At 36.9% G+C, this 15,029-nt stretch overlaps 1 protein-coding gene across 2 annotated transcripts in view; it reads left to right on the top strand.

Annotated features, from left to right (window-relative positions):
* The window catches only part of LOC121148045 (prostaglandin-E(2) 9-reductase-like), a 296,739-nt gene that overhangs the window by 11,161 nt on the left and 270,549 nt on the right, over positions 1–15,029 (top strand). Inside the window, exons 6-9 of one of the 2 annotated variants that reach the window (XM_040968027.1) lie at positions 2,221–2,330; positions 3,603–3,768; positions 5,672–5,745; positions 7,999–8,127. In XM_040968027.1, the coding sequence (XP_040823961.1) occupies positions 2,221–2,330; positions 3,603–3,768; positions 5,672–5,745; positions 7,999–8,050 (402 nt within the window). In that variant the 3' untranslated portion in view covers positions 8,051–8,127. Of the gene's footprint in view, positions 1–2,220; positions 2,331–3,602; positions 3,769–5,671; positions 5,755–7,998 lie in introns of those variants that run through there. The other variant, XM_040968026.1, reaches the window with a different exon arrangement.

Below are 15,029 nucleotides of genomic sequence, written 5' to 3'. Positions count from 1 at the left end.
CCCGGAAGAGGCTCCTGGCTTCGGATCGGCATAGTATCGGCCCGTTGCGCTCACTTGGGGAGTGAATCATCGGACGGAAGATCTTCCTCTCTGTCTCTCCTCTCTGTACATCCGCCTTTCCAATGAAAAAATAATAAAAATAAATCTTTAAAAAAAAAATCGGGGTTCTTATAGAAGAAACGATGATCAGTAAGATTCACCATCATGCAATACTTAAAATGATATGAAAGCCTAGAAAGGAAAAGGACTTAATGTTTGACATAGAACTGTACTTAATAGTTGCTATATTGTTTTGGTGAACTTATATATAAGGTTTTACTATTATAATTTTAAACTGTAAGGATTAATTTCTAGAATAGCATCATTCAACCTAAATTTTTATCAAGCATTTGTTGGTATCATGGTAGGATCAAACATGTTAAAACATGATTTTCTCTCATTAGTTAGTTACTTCTCTGGAGTAGGGTTAAGGTTTGTATATCGTGATTATTTGATCTGTATCAAATGTCTCTTAATCAGTAGTTTCTCTCTTATTCTGCTGCTCCAATTCCTCCCTTTCTTTTCTTGTTCACCGTGCTTTTTGTATGCTTTCTCTCATTCCTTCTCTCTGTTTTAAATATTTTCTTAAGGAAGGTCCTATCCTCTGAAAATTTTCACAGAAGTGGATTTGTTGGGCCCGGTGCAATAGCATAATGGTTAAGATCCTTGCCTTAAATGTGCCGGGATCCCATATGGGCTCCAGTTCTAATCCTGGCAGCTCCACTTCTCATCCAGCTCCCTGCTTGTGGTCTGGGAAAGCAGTTGAGGATGACCCAAATTCTTGGGACCCTGCACCCACTTGGGAGACCCGGAAAGAAGCTCCTGGCTCCTGGCTTCGAATTGGTGCCGCACCGGCCGTTGCGGTCACTAGGGGAGTGGATCATCGGATGGAAGATCTTCCACTGTGTCTCTCCTCTTCTCTGTATATCTTAAAAAAAGAAGTGGATTTGTTAATTTAATTGTGATATAGTTGGCATGTTTGTATACATTTCAGAACTTGAAGATAGTACTTACATAGTGGTTCATATATGCAATGTGAATTCATGAATTTTTAGCAAATAGAACATTTTTAATCGATTGAAGTCACTATTCTTTATCTCTGCTTTTTAAATTGCTTTAATCATTTTAACGACAGAGAAGATGAGGGAGAGACAGACAGACTTAGAGAACTCTTCAATCTACAATGATTCCTGTTACAGGTAGGGCTGGTTCTGGCCAAGCAAGAAGCCTTAGATCCCAGGCCCAAGTACTGCAGCTCTCATTCACTGCCTGCTAGGATGTCCACATGCAGGAAACCTATCATGGGCAGAGGAGCTCTGATTCCCAAACAGGCACTGTGATATGTATGTTTAAAAGATAGAATTAAAGAGAGTGAAAGATAGATAATGAGGAGCATGAGAGCTAGCACAAACTAGAAAGAGAGATCTGCCCCCTGCTGGTTCACTCAGTAAACAGCTGAAAGAGCTGAGGCTTGGCGAGGCAGGTGCAAGGACAGTGGAGCTCCATCCAAATCACCCACGCGGCTGTGTGGTTCCAAGGACTGGGTCCATTTTCTGCTGCTTTCCCAGGCGCATTAGCAATAAGTTAGATTGGAAAGAACATCCAGGACATATTTCCTTATGACCTAACTTGGAGTACCATACCGCTAGCCTACTCTATTTTTCTATTTCAGTATCCCCTCCTTTTAAAAAAATCATTATTATTAACAGAAGCTTCTTCAAGTGAGTCTCTAGACTGCTTGACTTGCCTCAATTTTTTTCTAACTTTCTTTGTTTTAGAGTTTAAGCTTTTCTAATTTTTGGCTTTTAGCTTTCCTGCTGAGATATGGAATCACTCAATAATGAAGTTTAGTCTCTTGGTAAAAACAAACAAATAAAACATTTAGAGTCTATATTTTGAGAACAGGAGGGTTTAATGATTTTAAAACGTTAATAAAACAAAGGACTTGGAAAATTGTATCAATCTGACAGCTGATGACATTTGTACATCTTTAGAAGGTGCATGAGCAGAACGACCTATTTAAATAATGTATAATATATATTAATGCAGGGTTAGAAACAGAGGCAGACCTTGAAATGAGACACTGGACTGTGGACTGGACATGCCTCAAGCAGTTTCTTAATTGGTGCATGTGGTTATTGGCTCATGTATTCTGACACGTGTGGCCCTTATGTGTTACAGGTGGAATGTCACGTTTATCTCAACCAGAGCAAACTTCTGGAGTACTGCAAGTCCAAGGACATTGTTCTCGTTGCTTACAGTGCCTTGGGATCACACAGGGATCCAAACTGGTAATGAGCATATGAACAGTTAATTTATGTCAGCAACCCTGTTGATCATGGAAAAGTTTAAATTAAGTTTTGTGTTTAACATAAAAGGACATGAAAAAGTAGGCATAATACAGTGTGATAAATTTCCCACATGCTTTCATTCAGGGCCACCAACATTCTCTCATTCTGCCTTCATACATGTGTCCATCTTTTCCAAGCTCACTCTGTGGGAATTTGTGTGGTAATTGCAGAACTGTAGAGACAGAGAGAGAGAGAGACAGAGAGACAGAGAGAGAGAAACCCAGCTGAAATCAGTAGTATCTATTTCCAAGTGTACAACTTGGCTGACCTGAGCCCAATTACTTGGGCTATCATCCTGCATTGTCTGGTGACTTAACAGGAAGTTGGATTAAAACTCCAGAGAGACTAGAGCTAAAAATACACCTTGACATGGGATGCAGGCATCCTGAATATTAATCCAGTATACCACATTGATAGCCCCCACGCATTTTAAATTCCATGTTATTCTGATTGTTATGAAATCTAGGATTGTACTTCATCTTTCTGGGAATTTGAGTCGTTCATTTACCTAAATTATTCACAATGCGATGAGCCACTCAATAGCCACTTATCAGTTTTCTGGGTAATTACATCAAGTATCTGAAGATTGAGGGCTTTTCTTCAAATCACCCCATTTGACTTTTAATGACCCCAAAGGACAAGAGTTACGATGCTGCAGTTTGGATAAACAGCTTGTGTTTAATAAAGAAAGAAAAATAATATTATGTTGAAGCTGTTAGATCCTATAAAAATGAATTTTGTATCTGTGCAATTGTAATGAAAAAAAATTGTACAGGTTGCTGTTGCTCTCCAGCTTGCAAATTTGCAATTACAGAATATGATAATTGATCATTAAGATGAAATAGGTATTGCATTTATATCTGTATATATAGAAAAAGCTTATATATATGCAGTAGTATATAGTATATATACAATAGTACCTATGATTTCAGATATCCACTGGGGTCTGAGAATTTATATGTTACAGAATATTCCCAACACACTGGTGAGGGATAACTTCACTGCTGAAAAATTCCTAATTATGAACATAAATAGTATCATTATCCTTTTATATGTTAATCTTCAATTTGATATTTTCCAGGTGTGCCACTAGGAAGGAATCTCATGAATATCCAGCAATAATTCTGCTCATTATCTCTGCAAATTGTGCTTAAAGATCATCATACTCTACTTATGTTTACCCTCTAATATCTGTGTATATTTCTACCCCAGGGTCGAGCAGAATAGTCCACAGCTCTTGGACGACCCAGTCCTGCATGCCATTGCTAAGAAACGGAACCGTACCCCAGGTCAGGTTGCTCTGCGCTACCTCCTGCAGCGTGGGGTGGTGGTCCTGGCCAAAAGCTTCAGTGAGAAGAGAATCAAAGAGAACATGCAGGTAAAGACTGAGCACTGTCTCTCCATAGGGATGCACAAGAACTGAATTAGGGCGATCTCTGTGTGTGAGAACTTGTGTAATGTCTCAGTTTACTCATGCATCTTTCCCAAAGTTCTGTCACCTTGTACCTAGTCTCAGTGTTTTCTGACACCAACCTCATTTCTTTTTGTAAAATTTTTATTGCAAAGTCAGATGTATGTATACACACACACACACACACATATGGAGAGAGAGAGAGGAGAGACAGAGGGGAAGATCTTCCGTCTGATGATTCACTCCCCAAGTACTGCAACGACCAAAGCTCACTAATCTGAAGCCAGAAGCCAGAAGCTCTTTTGGGTCGCCCACACTGGTGCTGGGTTACAAGGCTTTAGACCATCCTCTACTGTTTTCTCAGGCCACAAGCAGCAATCTGAATGGGAAACAAGGCAACTGAGACACGAACCAGAACCCACATGGGATTCTGGCACATGCAAGGCAAAGATTACAGTCACCAGGCTGTCGTCTTGGGCTCTCCCTAACGCTTCTTTACACACATCCAGATCTATTAGATCAATTCTTCGTTCTTATTTTGTTTGTGTCTTTTAAGGATTTTAAACTCTTTCCAGTTTTAAGATGAAATGCAGATTTATCATTATGCATTTAATTTTTAAAAATGATACTTTAAACATCATTTATAATGTAGTTGAATAAATCCTCATAAGGCTTAATTAAGTTAACAAACTTATAAGAAAATCAACAAATTTTGTTATGAAAACATTCAGCAAATAATTTTATTGCAGTAAACTCAACATTGTAATATATGTTTTATGGCAGCCAAATCATTTTAAAACTGAAGGATGAATGGATGAATGAACGAACAAGTAGATAGATCTCAAAGATGATGGAAATATACAGCAATGAATCAGATGGTGTATGTACACTTAGATAGCTACAGCCTTGATATTTCTGTGAAGTTGGCCCTGGTTTCAACCATAGTATAATTGTTTTAACCACAATCTCTTTTCTTTGTTATTGAGCTGGTACAAAGTATACATAAAAACAAAGCTGATTTCACTAAGAAGGATTTATTCAAAAAAGGAGAATTCTTTGAACAATAGACTCTTGTGGCTATAAGATGAACAAAATGCTCAAATAGGGAGGAGCAAGCATCCTGTAAATGGACATTGTTTGGAAACTCTGAGGTGATAAAATGGTGGGATGCAGGAATTGAACAGACAATATTTTTTCCTGAGATTAACAGATTTTTGGGGAAATACATTCTGTGTTCTAAGTTTTGCATCAGTCAAGATTGGTTCAAGTTGAAGAGGATGGTAAAGAAAAAATTCTTTTGAATCAAGTCAGGGCATGGTTACATGGCACAACTTTGTGTTTTTTTTGGAAAAATGTTTCTTTTTTACCTAGTAAGACTAGTTATTGAGAAATTGAATGTCTCTAAAAGAAAATGTGGTACATGTGCATTATAGAATTCTACTATAAACAAGAATGGGATTGTCTTTTGCAACTAACAGAATACAATAAAAATGATTATGCTTAGCAATAGCCTGAGATTTGGGGATATGATTATTTTGTGCAGGCTTTTCCTATGTTCCTGAGAAACACTATACTTTCTGTTTTGGTTGCTTAATTTTGTTGCTCCTCTTCCTTCTTCTTCCTCTTCTTTTGTGCTTTTCATGTATTGATATTGTTACCTAATGGAATGTTAAACTTAAGGAAAATAGTGTAAAACAGTATAATAATAGACCTCAGATAACATATCTCAGGCAGAGTTCCCCAGAAATCGAAGAAAATGACAATGTTTCCTTTAATACTATTAGTATCACCATTGCCTTGGAAACTCTCTTTCCAAAGTACCAGGAAACCTCCATGGAGAAATCTCACTGTAATCTTTCATCCCTTTCAGATTTTTGAGTTTGAATTGACTGCAGATGACATGAAAGAAATCGATGGCCTCAACAAAAATTTCCGCTATAGTAAATTTCTATAGTAAGTAACTGTGCAGGTTATACCAAGGGTTACTCCGTTTTGCACAAAAATATAAATGGGTACAATTTTTTCCAAGCAAGGAAGACAGACCTGGGCTGTGGATGGATATGATGTAGGATATTTCCTGTAGAGTTCATAGGAGGAATTTCCTCTGTGGCTCATCATTGAGCCAGCAGATCCATAAGGAAAACTACATCGTTGTGAATCTACTTCTATTTACCCCATGTCTTGGAGGCTGTATGCTAAAGTACCACTTATCCACTGGGCATGAATGTAGAAACGTTAGGCTCTCAATATTTTTAATATTTATTAAAATGATTTGTCTTTGATGTACATAAAGATGAAACAAATGAACACATAATGAATAGAAATAAAAATCCAGTTTGATCTTTCTGTCATATTCCAGCCATTATACAATTATTTTTTTAATAGATTTATTATATTTATTGGTAAGGTATTGAGAAGGAGAGACAGAAAAAGAAAGATCTTCCATCTGCTGGTTCACTCCTCGATATGGCCATAAGGGCCAGAGAATAACTGATCTGAAGGCAGGAGCTAGTTGGTAGTTTCTCCAGGTGTCCCACGTGGATGAAAATTTCTAAGGCTTTAGGACCATCCTCCACTGCTTTCCCAAGCCACAGACATGGGACTGGATGTGAAGTGAAACAGCCTGGGTATAACTCAATGCTCATGTGAGACGTTGGTGTCTGCAGAGGACCAGACCACTGAGCAGTCTTGTCAGCCCCTGAACTTTAATTCTAATGAGTGTTGATTTTGGAACGTTCATAATCATGGGTCCTAGGGAGGTCACAGTGAACCCTACTTCCACTTCCTGTCTTAAGTGCGCAGTGTCATTCCTCCAGGATATGGCATCTATTGACCGGTTTTTTTTCCCCCCTTGTAAGTATTCTCTCTGGTCTTAATTCCATCAATCACAGCTTTCATTTCCTCAACTATTTTGTCTTTTTGTGTGTACTGTGAGTAGCTCATAAAATGAATTGGTTCATCAGCCCATACACCAAGAAAAGATCCTCTGGTATTTCTTTAGTCTTCAAATCAAGTATTTTCTACTCAAGTATCATTTTTGTACATCAGTCTTTGGGAAGACCCTGCCTCTCTTGACTTGATTTTTGCAGAAACACAATATTCTATTTAACTACTGCCAGACTTTAAGATTGATAGAGGATAGATCAAGCAGAGAATTTTGGAAAGAATTTATAGATAGGAAGCAAAAACATTTTAAAAAGAATAAAAATCTCAACCTACAAAGAAAGATGTCAAAAGAGCCCTTCCCTTTGCAAAGTGATTAATGATATTTTAAATAATCAAAATTGTTCATAATCAGAATATTTTATTTATAAATCCATGACCTGCCTCAATAGAACCTAAATACTTTGTTTTATTCTTGTTTGTGGCACTATGTGGATAACACAGCCCCTGGCACGGATCTGGGCACTGTATAGTCTTGAATGACATTAGATTGAGAGATAGATATTGTATAGTAAAACAAGGAAGAATATTGCAGAAGTGAAAATAAATAGCTATATGAATTTCTAAGGAATATAAAAAATTATATGAATATAAGAATAAAAATGATTTCCAAATAAAGTGATCAACTGCTTATTTGGAAGAGACATAAAGAGGCAGATTCTGAACATGTCACTAGTGGCTGGCATTGGGTTGATGTTAAACTTGGGAGATGGAAACTCAGTCTCAGACTCCTGTATGTGGAAGGGAATAAATTACTCAAGTCATCATTACTGCTTCCCAGTGTCTATGCTAGCAGGGATTTGTAGTGTCAAGATGGAGAATGACGTTAACCTCAGGTATAATATTATGGAACTCAAGTGCCTTAATTGCTAAACAGATGCTTGCCCCTGACATATGTCCTTATAAATTATAACCTAGGAAAGGAAAAAAAATCCACTCTGTATGCTGTTAGTAGTTATGTTTTGTCCCCTCAATAGATTGAAATCTGTTTAAATTGAACTCTTACATCACTGAGGGTGCTCATTATATGAGGTTTGAATGAATGAATGGGAACAAACAATATGGTGCTTTCTGTCGCCCTTCTTGTGATCTAAGCACAAAAGTTGCACATCATATGAAAGCTTAGATGTACAAGTGCTTGGGTGGAATCTGGACATATTTCTTAATTGAGGTTTTAGTCCATTCCAGCTGCATCTTTTGAGTAACTCTCCCATTTAGTATGGAGAAAGAGTTAATACATTAATGTCTCTTATTCTCTTTCAGTGCTGTTAATCACCCTAATTATCCATTTTCTGAAGAATACTGACCATGAAGTGTGGAATGTTAATCAAGAATATTCTGCTTTTAGATGTATGGAGTAGAAATGAATAAGAAGCGGTGTCTTTATTCTCAAAGGGATGGCCTTGTCATACTGTGAAGTAATAAGAATTCCAACACAAGGATGTTTGTTATCTCTTGTTAAAATAATAACTAAAAGTTATAGAAATTATTGAAAGCAAAAAGGGAAGGGTAGATGATAAAAATAAAGCAATATATCATTTTGTTTAGTTTCTTCTTCTTTTTTTTTTTTTGTTTCTTTTATTTGTAGGGCTGGAATAGAGAGGGAAAGATAGACCTATTGTCAGAGATTACCCATCTGTTTGTTTACTCCCTCTGCCTGGGAGACAGGAACTCCATCCAGGTATCTCACTGGATGACAGTATTATTTAACCCATCATATGCTGCCTCTACAATGTGCATTAACAGTGGCTGAAATTGTCAGTGCAGCCTGGACACAAACTTAAGTGATCTGATACGGGATGTGGGCACTCTGCTATTACAGATACTCATTCCTGCTTAGTTTTCATATCATCTATCTGTATCTGGGCTTGTTAATAGTTAGTGTCTATTGTACCATTTATTGTTCAGTCAAACACCGTTAAAATATTATTTGTGTTTCATGTGTTATTGTATAGGCAATTAAATGAGTTTAGAATGAGTGAAGAAAGCAGGCTGTGAATTTAAAAAATGAGAAACAACAAAAAAATGAGTAAGGGGCTGCTTAAGAGACTGCGTGAGTTATCACATACATGTATATATCTATACATACGTATATACATACCTTTAATAAACACAGTTACTGACTGTCCTTTATTCCACAATATTTTTTAACAAGTTTGTGTGGCAAACAGCTTTATCATAAGGTTCATTATTAACTTCCTCAAATGAAATTAAATGTGTTTGTTGTGCAGTAATATAAAGAAATATTTTTCTGACAAAGAATCAAGATGGTGGAATAGGGTAAGGATATGTTTATGCATCCAGAGAATCATTAGCTAGGGTGAAGAAGGGAGGGCACATTCCAGGAAATAGCAGAGGCAGACTGATGGCAGAGGGGTACCTGGAGCCTGACACACATAGGAAAGCAGTGGAGATAACGGTGTGGTGTTGTAGTGACAAGATACCCTGGTGGCAGTCAGAAACTGGCAATATTAGATCCAACAGCAGCCAGAACCCGACCAGCAGACAGGTGGGAAGGGAAATTCACCAGGAGCTCAGGAGGTAAATTGCCCACCCTGCTGATTTGATTTGATCAGGTGAAGAGACAGAACAATATACTCCAAACAGGTGGTACAGGATGAGGGTAGATTTCATAGCCCTGACCACCATCAGAGCTACACTAAACACCAATTTATTTAGGGAGGGAAAGGTCTTGGGAAGGAAATAAGCTGGGGACAAGTTTCTTTCAAGCTCAGTGCATTGCACTGCCATGGTATTCTACAGGTTCCACCCTAATTAGGTCCAGGTAGCTCCTAGACCTGATAAGCAGGCAGTTCAGAGCTTCAGGCACCATCTTGTAGAGTGTGGCAAAAGCTGTAAAACCAGAGAGAAAACAGTGAGCTGTGTATGCACTGAGCTGTGAGCAAACTTACTTATCATTCAGTGCATGATAGTAATCTGATAGGGGAAATAACACAAAGTTTGGCATCGTATGAGTCAAGATATGTCTGAGTGGGCGCAGAACTCCCAACAGGGTTGACAAAAAGCAGTCTTCACCATGACACATGATAATCAAACTCTCTTCAGTTGAATACAAGGAAAAGATCCCCAAATGTGCACATAAAAAATATCAATGGACATATAGAGGAGTGGCAATGAGACTCACAGCTGACCTCTCATAGGAAACTGTACAGACCAGAAGAGAATGGAGTGATATGGTCCAGATTCGGAGAGGAAAAAATTGTTGGCCCAGAATAACGTACCCAACAAAGCTTTCATTTGCATTTGAAAATGAAATAAAATTATTCCCAAGTAAAGAACAGCTCAAAGAATTGGCCTCTTCCAGACCTGCCCTACAAATGATACTTAAAGATGTTCTCTTGACACAGAAAAGAAATGGCACTCACCAAAACCAAAGGCAAATGTGAAGAACATCCCAGTAAAATAACAAGAGAAGAGTAAATCACTGAACAACCCACTGCTAAAATGATAGGACTAAATTACAACCTATCCATATTAACCCTTAATGTAAGTGTCTTAAACTCATCAACCACACATCCTTGGTTAGCAGCCTGGATCAAGAAACAAAACCCATCTATTTGTTGCCTATGGGAGACACATCTTACCAACAAAGATCAGCAGAATGTATATCTCATGGATTTTGATGTTTTTGTTTATATTTTCACTTTTTCAGAAGTTTTTTTTCTCATTAAATTTCAATGACTTATAGGTCATAAAGTAGCATCATTTTTCTTTAAGAAGGTTCTTAATTTTCATTTTCATTCTTCAGCCACACAAGAGTCATTTGGTAACATGTTATTTAACTTCATGGCATTGTAAATTTCTATTTTTCTTACTTTTGTTGATTTTGCATTGTGGCTTTTCATTTAAGAGGATGCATAGTAACTGTGTAATGGAAATTATGTCTAGATGTGAGGATACAATGCAGTATGCATTTCTACTTCCATATCAAAGATGGATTCTCAAAGAAACTTTTAAATTTATCTTAACAATAGCATGCTGGACTCTGCCATTGTCCATGCCCTCAATGATGGACTTATGACTGTTTGTGAGGAACTATACTATTGTGTTAATATGGGGAAATCAGTGGGGGTACAAGGGATTTGAGGAGGGGGTAAGGGAGATCCCAGAACCTATGGGACTCTATCATAAATAATATTAAAAGTAATAAAAAAGGAAAATTTAGAAAAGAAAGAAGAAGTTTTTCTCAAGTACAATATTTTCCTTCAGTTAGGTAAGTGTTTACCTAACATAAACATTGTGGGTTGTCCAAATTTGAGGCTTTTCTGCTGAACCTCAACCCTATGCAAGTGTAAATACATTTGGTCTGTAATTCATCCTGACATAAATGAAATGGAAGAAATCAACACAGAATGTGAATGAGCCTTGAACTGTCAATCAATAAAGAAAACATAGGTTCATATGCTGTGGTCTAGAAGTTGAGCTCCATGTATAGTTGGCTTATGTTACTGTTATGGCATCCTTTCACTTAACAGTATCCACAAACCAACATACTGTAATGATGGAAAATATTTTATCTCAGCTGATTGTAACCCTTGCTGAAGTAAGCCACACTAGAGCTGATATAGGTGGGGTTTTATGGTTCATATGCTCAAATAATGAAATGGAGAGACTATTAAAGAGGTGAAATATTTATGATTAAGCCACCTTTGTACATAAAAAATAACTTTAGAGATTCCCTATTCTGTAACCTGTGTAACTGTTTCTTAATATTAATTGTGAGAAAATGATTGGTGTAATCCTAAGTTTGTCAATATTGTTTGATACATATTCCAATAAAAGCTTCCTGAGTGTAATGTTAAAAAAAAAAAGAAATACAGACACTAAATATGTTTATCCTAAAGGCCTAAATAATAACCTTGTGGGAATTTCATGTAATGAATTATAGGGATTTCTGAATCATTGGCCTCTCAAGAATTTAATAGATTAATGGCTATGCCATTTCATGGCTTCTCAGTTTTTTGCTGTGACTAAATTTTCCTCCACAGAGGGTTTTCCTAAGCAAAATACTCAGTTAATATAATTACTTATAGTCCCTTGACACCTGCTCCATGTTTCCATCAATAATCTTTGAAAACTTTAATTTGTATCATATCCCCAAATGATGATTGATGCCATCTAGTTATCAGTGTTATTATGAAGCAGCTGTTTGACTTTGCATTAAATATTGCTTCAAGCAAAAACAACATGAGCTGTACCCAGTGTGATAGCCTAGTGGCTAAATCCTCACCTTGTGTCTGCTAGGATCACAAAGTGGCGTTAGTTTGATTTCCAGCTGCATAACTTCACATCTAGTTCAATACTTGTGATATGGGAAAGCAGTAGAAGATGGCCCAATGCCTTGAGATCCTGTACTTGTGTGGAAGACCTTGAGGAAAATCCTGACTTTGGATTGGCTCATCTCTGGGTTATGGCCACATGGATTGCAAACCAGAGGATGGGAGATGTTTCTTTCTGCCTCTCTGCTTCTCTCTGTATATCTGCCTTTCCCAAAAAAATAATAAAAAATTACTGCTTCTGTCAACACTCTCTCCAGGTAGAAGTGAGGACTGATAAAAATAGGAGGTGCACTGCTGCAAAATTTCGGGATCATCAACTCCTCTCTTTCTTGGGTTTGGAGATTAGTTTTCAAGTTTATTCTGCTGAACAGCTTATGAAATGAGGTTCATTTGTACAGCAATTGTAAAACTAGCATTAACACCCCTTGTAATATTGTTGGAATTTTACTTAGGTCTTAAAACGTCATTATGTGTTGCATAGGAAAACATTGTAAGCAAACATCTAAACAAACAACTGAACAAAGATCTGCCCTACGTTCTCTTAAAGAGGAGGAATAAAAAGATGAATTCCACCATTTCAAAGGTGTTTACTTGTGAACTCTAACCCCTTCACTTCAGTGATCAGAAAGTAGTCAGAATGGAGGTGAAGCCAGTGTTTGTAGGTAAAGAATGCAATGCTGACGAAGAGAAATTGTGACTGTGCTATACTTTGCTTAGTCTCTATATATTCTAACCTTATGACTAGCCACACATTTAAAAGTGTAGAAAGTGTATCTTCTGTTTTTCACACTCTGTCAAAAACTACCTGTAATCGTGTATTTACTGGGAGTTGGAAAAAGCAACAAATGTTAGTCAAAGGATGAATTTAAAGTGATCAGTTTCCATCAAATTTTATATTAAACAAATCTTCAACTAAATGGTGTCACTAACTTCAAAGGCCTATCTGATAATGACTCCCAACTTTGACTTTTTTTAATTCCCTTGCAAAATTGCACATTGGAAATTGCATATTTGGCATCAAAGGTATCCACTGCTTCCATAGGAGTGCTAGCTTCTGGAAATAAAGCTCTTTCCTTGTATTAACTACTTAAAATCCTGGATCAACATTTCATGACCCTTAACTTCCTGTGAAAGTTTGATAGATTCCCTAATATGACTATGTGTTTAGTTACTCCTAGATTATTCCTTGTCTATATTTTCAGTATACACACTGCCTTAATTAATGTAACTTCATTAGACACGTTGTGTTCTTTGAAAAAATGAGATGGATGGATAGATAGATAGATAGATAGATAGATAGATAGATAGATAGATGATAGAGACAGAGAAGTCTTACATTTGATGTTCACTCCTTCAATGAATGCAACGGTCAGGCCTGAGCCTGACTGAAACCAGGAGCAAGGAGCTTCTTTTGCTCTCCTTTATGGGTTCATGTGCTCATGCACTTAGGCCATCTTCAACTGCTTTCCCAGGCGCATTCACAGGGAGCTGCATCCTAAGTGGAACTGTGAGAACTTGAGTCAGTGCTGATATGGATGTCAACAGTGCAGGTGTTGGCTTAGTACATTCTACCATGAAGTTGGCTACTTTAATTTTTCTTAGGCTTTTTGCTTTATACTTACATTTAAGAAGCAGCTTCCAATTTCTAAATGTATGACTTGAGTTACCTTCTGTTGATTTCACCAGGCCAAATGTCAAGGGGCTGGACTGGAACTTGAGGAATTTGGAGTCAACAAATGCCCAAATCGGAAGTTTTCTCTGCAAGCATCACTTATCCTGTTGGATAAGAGTTCCAGAACCAATTTCTACTTCTTAATACTATAGTAATGACAGGTTTAAAATTTATTTTCAAAGTGTTCATTGCTATTTTGTAAAATATCATTTGCTTAGAAAATATTGACTTTGTATGTTACATTCTTACTAAACTGACATTAATTCTGTTTATATTCTAAATTGAAATCTTTATTTATGAAAAATTATATCCACTGTGAAGGGCAACTATGTTGTTTATCCCTTCCTTGTAAATAACTGGGTTGTGAAGTCTGTGGTTGTCTCCATATTCAAAATGCTATCCTAAAATAAAATAATATTATTTTGCTCCAAATATTCTAAATAATCTTTGCATTATATTCATCACCAATGAGGTCTCTACAGGTACAAAAAAATGTGATTTTAGAGAATTCAGACAATAGTTTTAAAAACAACAAATAAACAAATCAGTTTGTGATATTGCTGAGTATTCTGAATTAAAATATAGGGCTAAGATGGAGAGATGCTGTGATAACAGGGCCTTTTCTGGTAGAGGCAAACTTATTTTTTCATGCTACATATCTGTAAGTGCAGTCCTAGATGACAGAATATGGGAAAAGGCTTACCCTGAACTTTCTGGCCTTCCACAAAACACACTGTGTGTCTGGTAAATTTTCATTCCTTTTCAGTCATTGTTATTTCTTCCCTTTTTCATATTTTACTTTTTTTATCCCACAGAAAAACAATTTTCCTCTTTCTGTTCAGTTGCCATTTATAACAACCCATATCACACAAATCAAGGTGAAATGAGGAAATCATGTACAGTAAATGAGATATTATATGTATGTACATCTCAAATATACATGAGAGACCTAGGCACAAATCATAAATTTATGGAAATAAGAGGCTAGGATGTCCTATTTGTATTTTGCAAGCAATGTTTATTTTCGTAATTAAGGTAAAGATGTTCTCTACTTAAAAGATGATAGTTTAAGGTGGTACCCCATTCCCAATGCTACCTTGCCCGTGAGATCAGGAGGATGATCCAGAGGGCAGAGAGTAAGTGATTGCTCAAAGTGCATGCATGATCTGTGAGCTCTTTTGCCATATTAGGCTATCTGTAGCTGTGTGTTTGGGCCTTTGGCAACTGCTGATTTGCATTCAGAATATCCTAGTGGACTTTGTATCCAAGGTTATTTAGTTCAGATTTTTATCAGTGCTGTCTAACCTTTTACA

The sequence above is a fragment of the Ochotona curzoniae genome, unplaced genomic scaffold (assembly GCF_017591425.1).
Source record: "Ochotona curzoniae isolate NIBS_2020 unplaced genomic scaffold, NIBS_Ocur_1.0 scaffold_4683, whole genome shotgun sequence".
Lineage (NCBI taxonomy): Eukaryota > Metazoa > Chordata > Mammalia > Lagomorpha > Ochotonidae > Ochotona > Ochotona curzoniae.
This window is presented reverse-complemented; position numbering and strand designations above follow the sequence as displayed.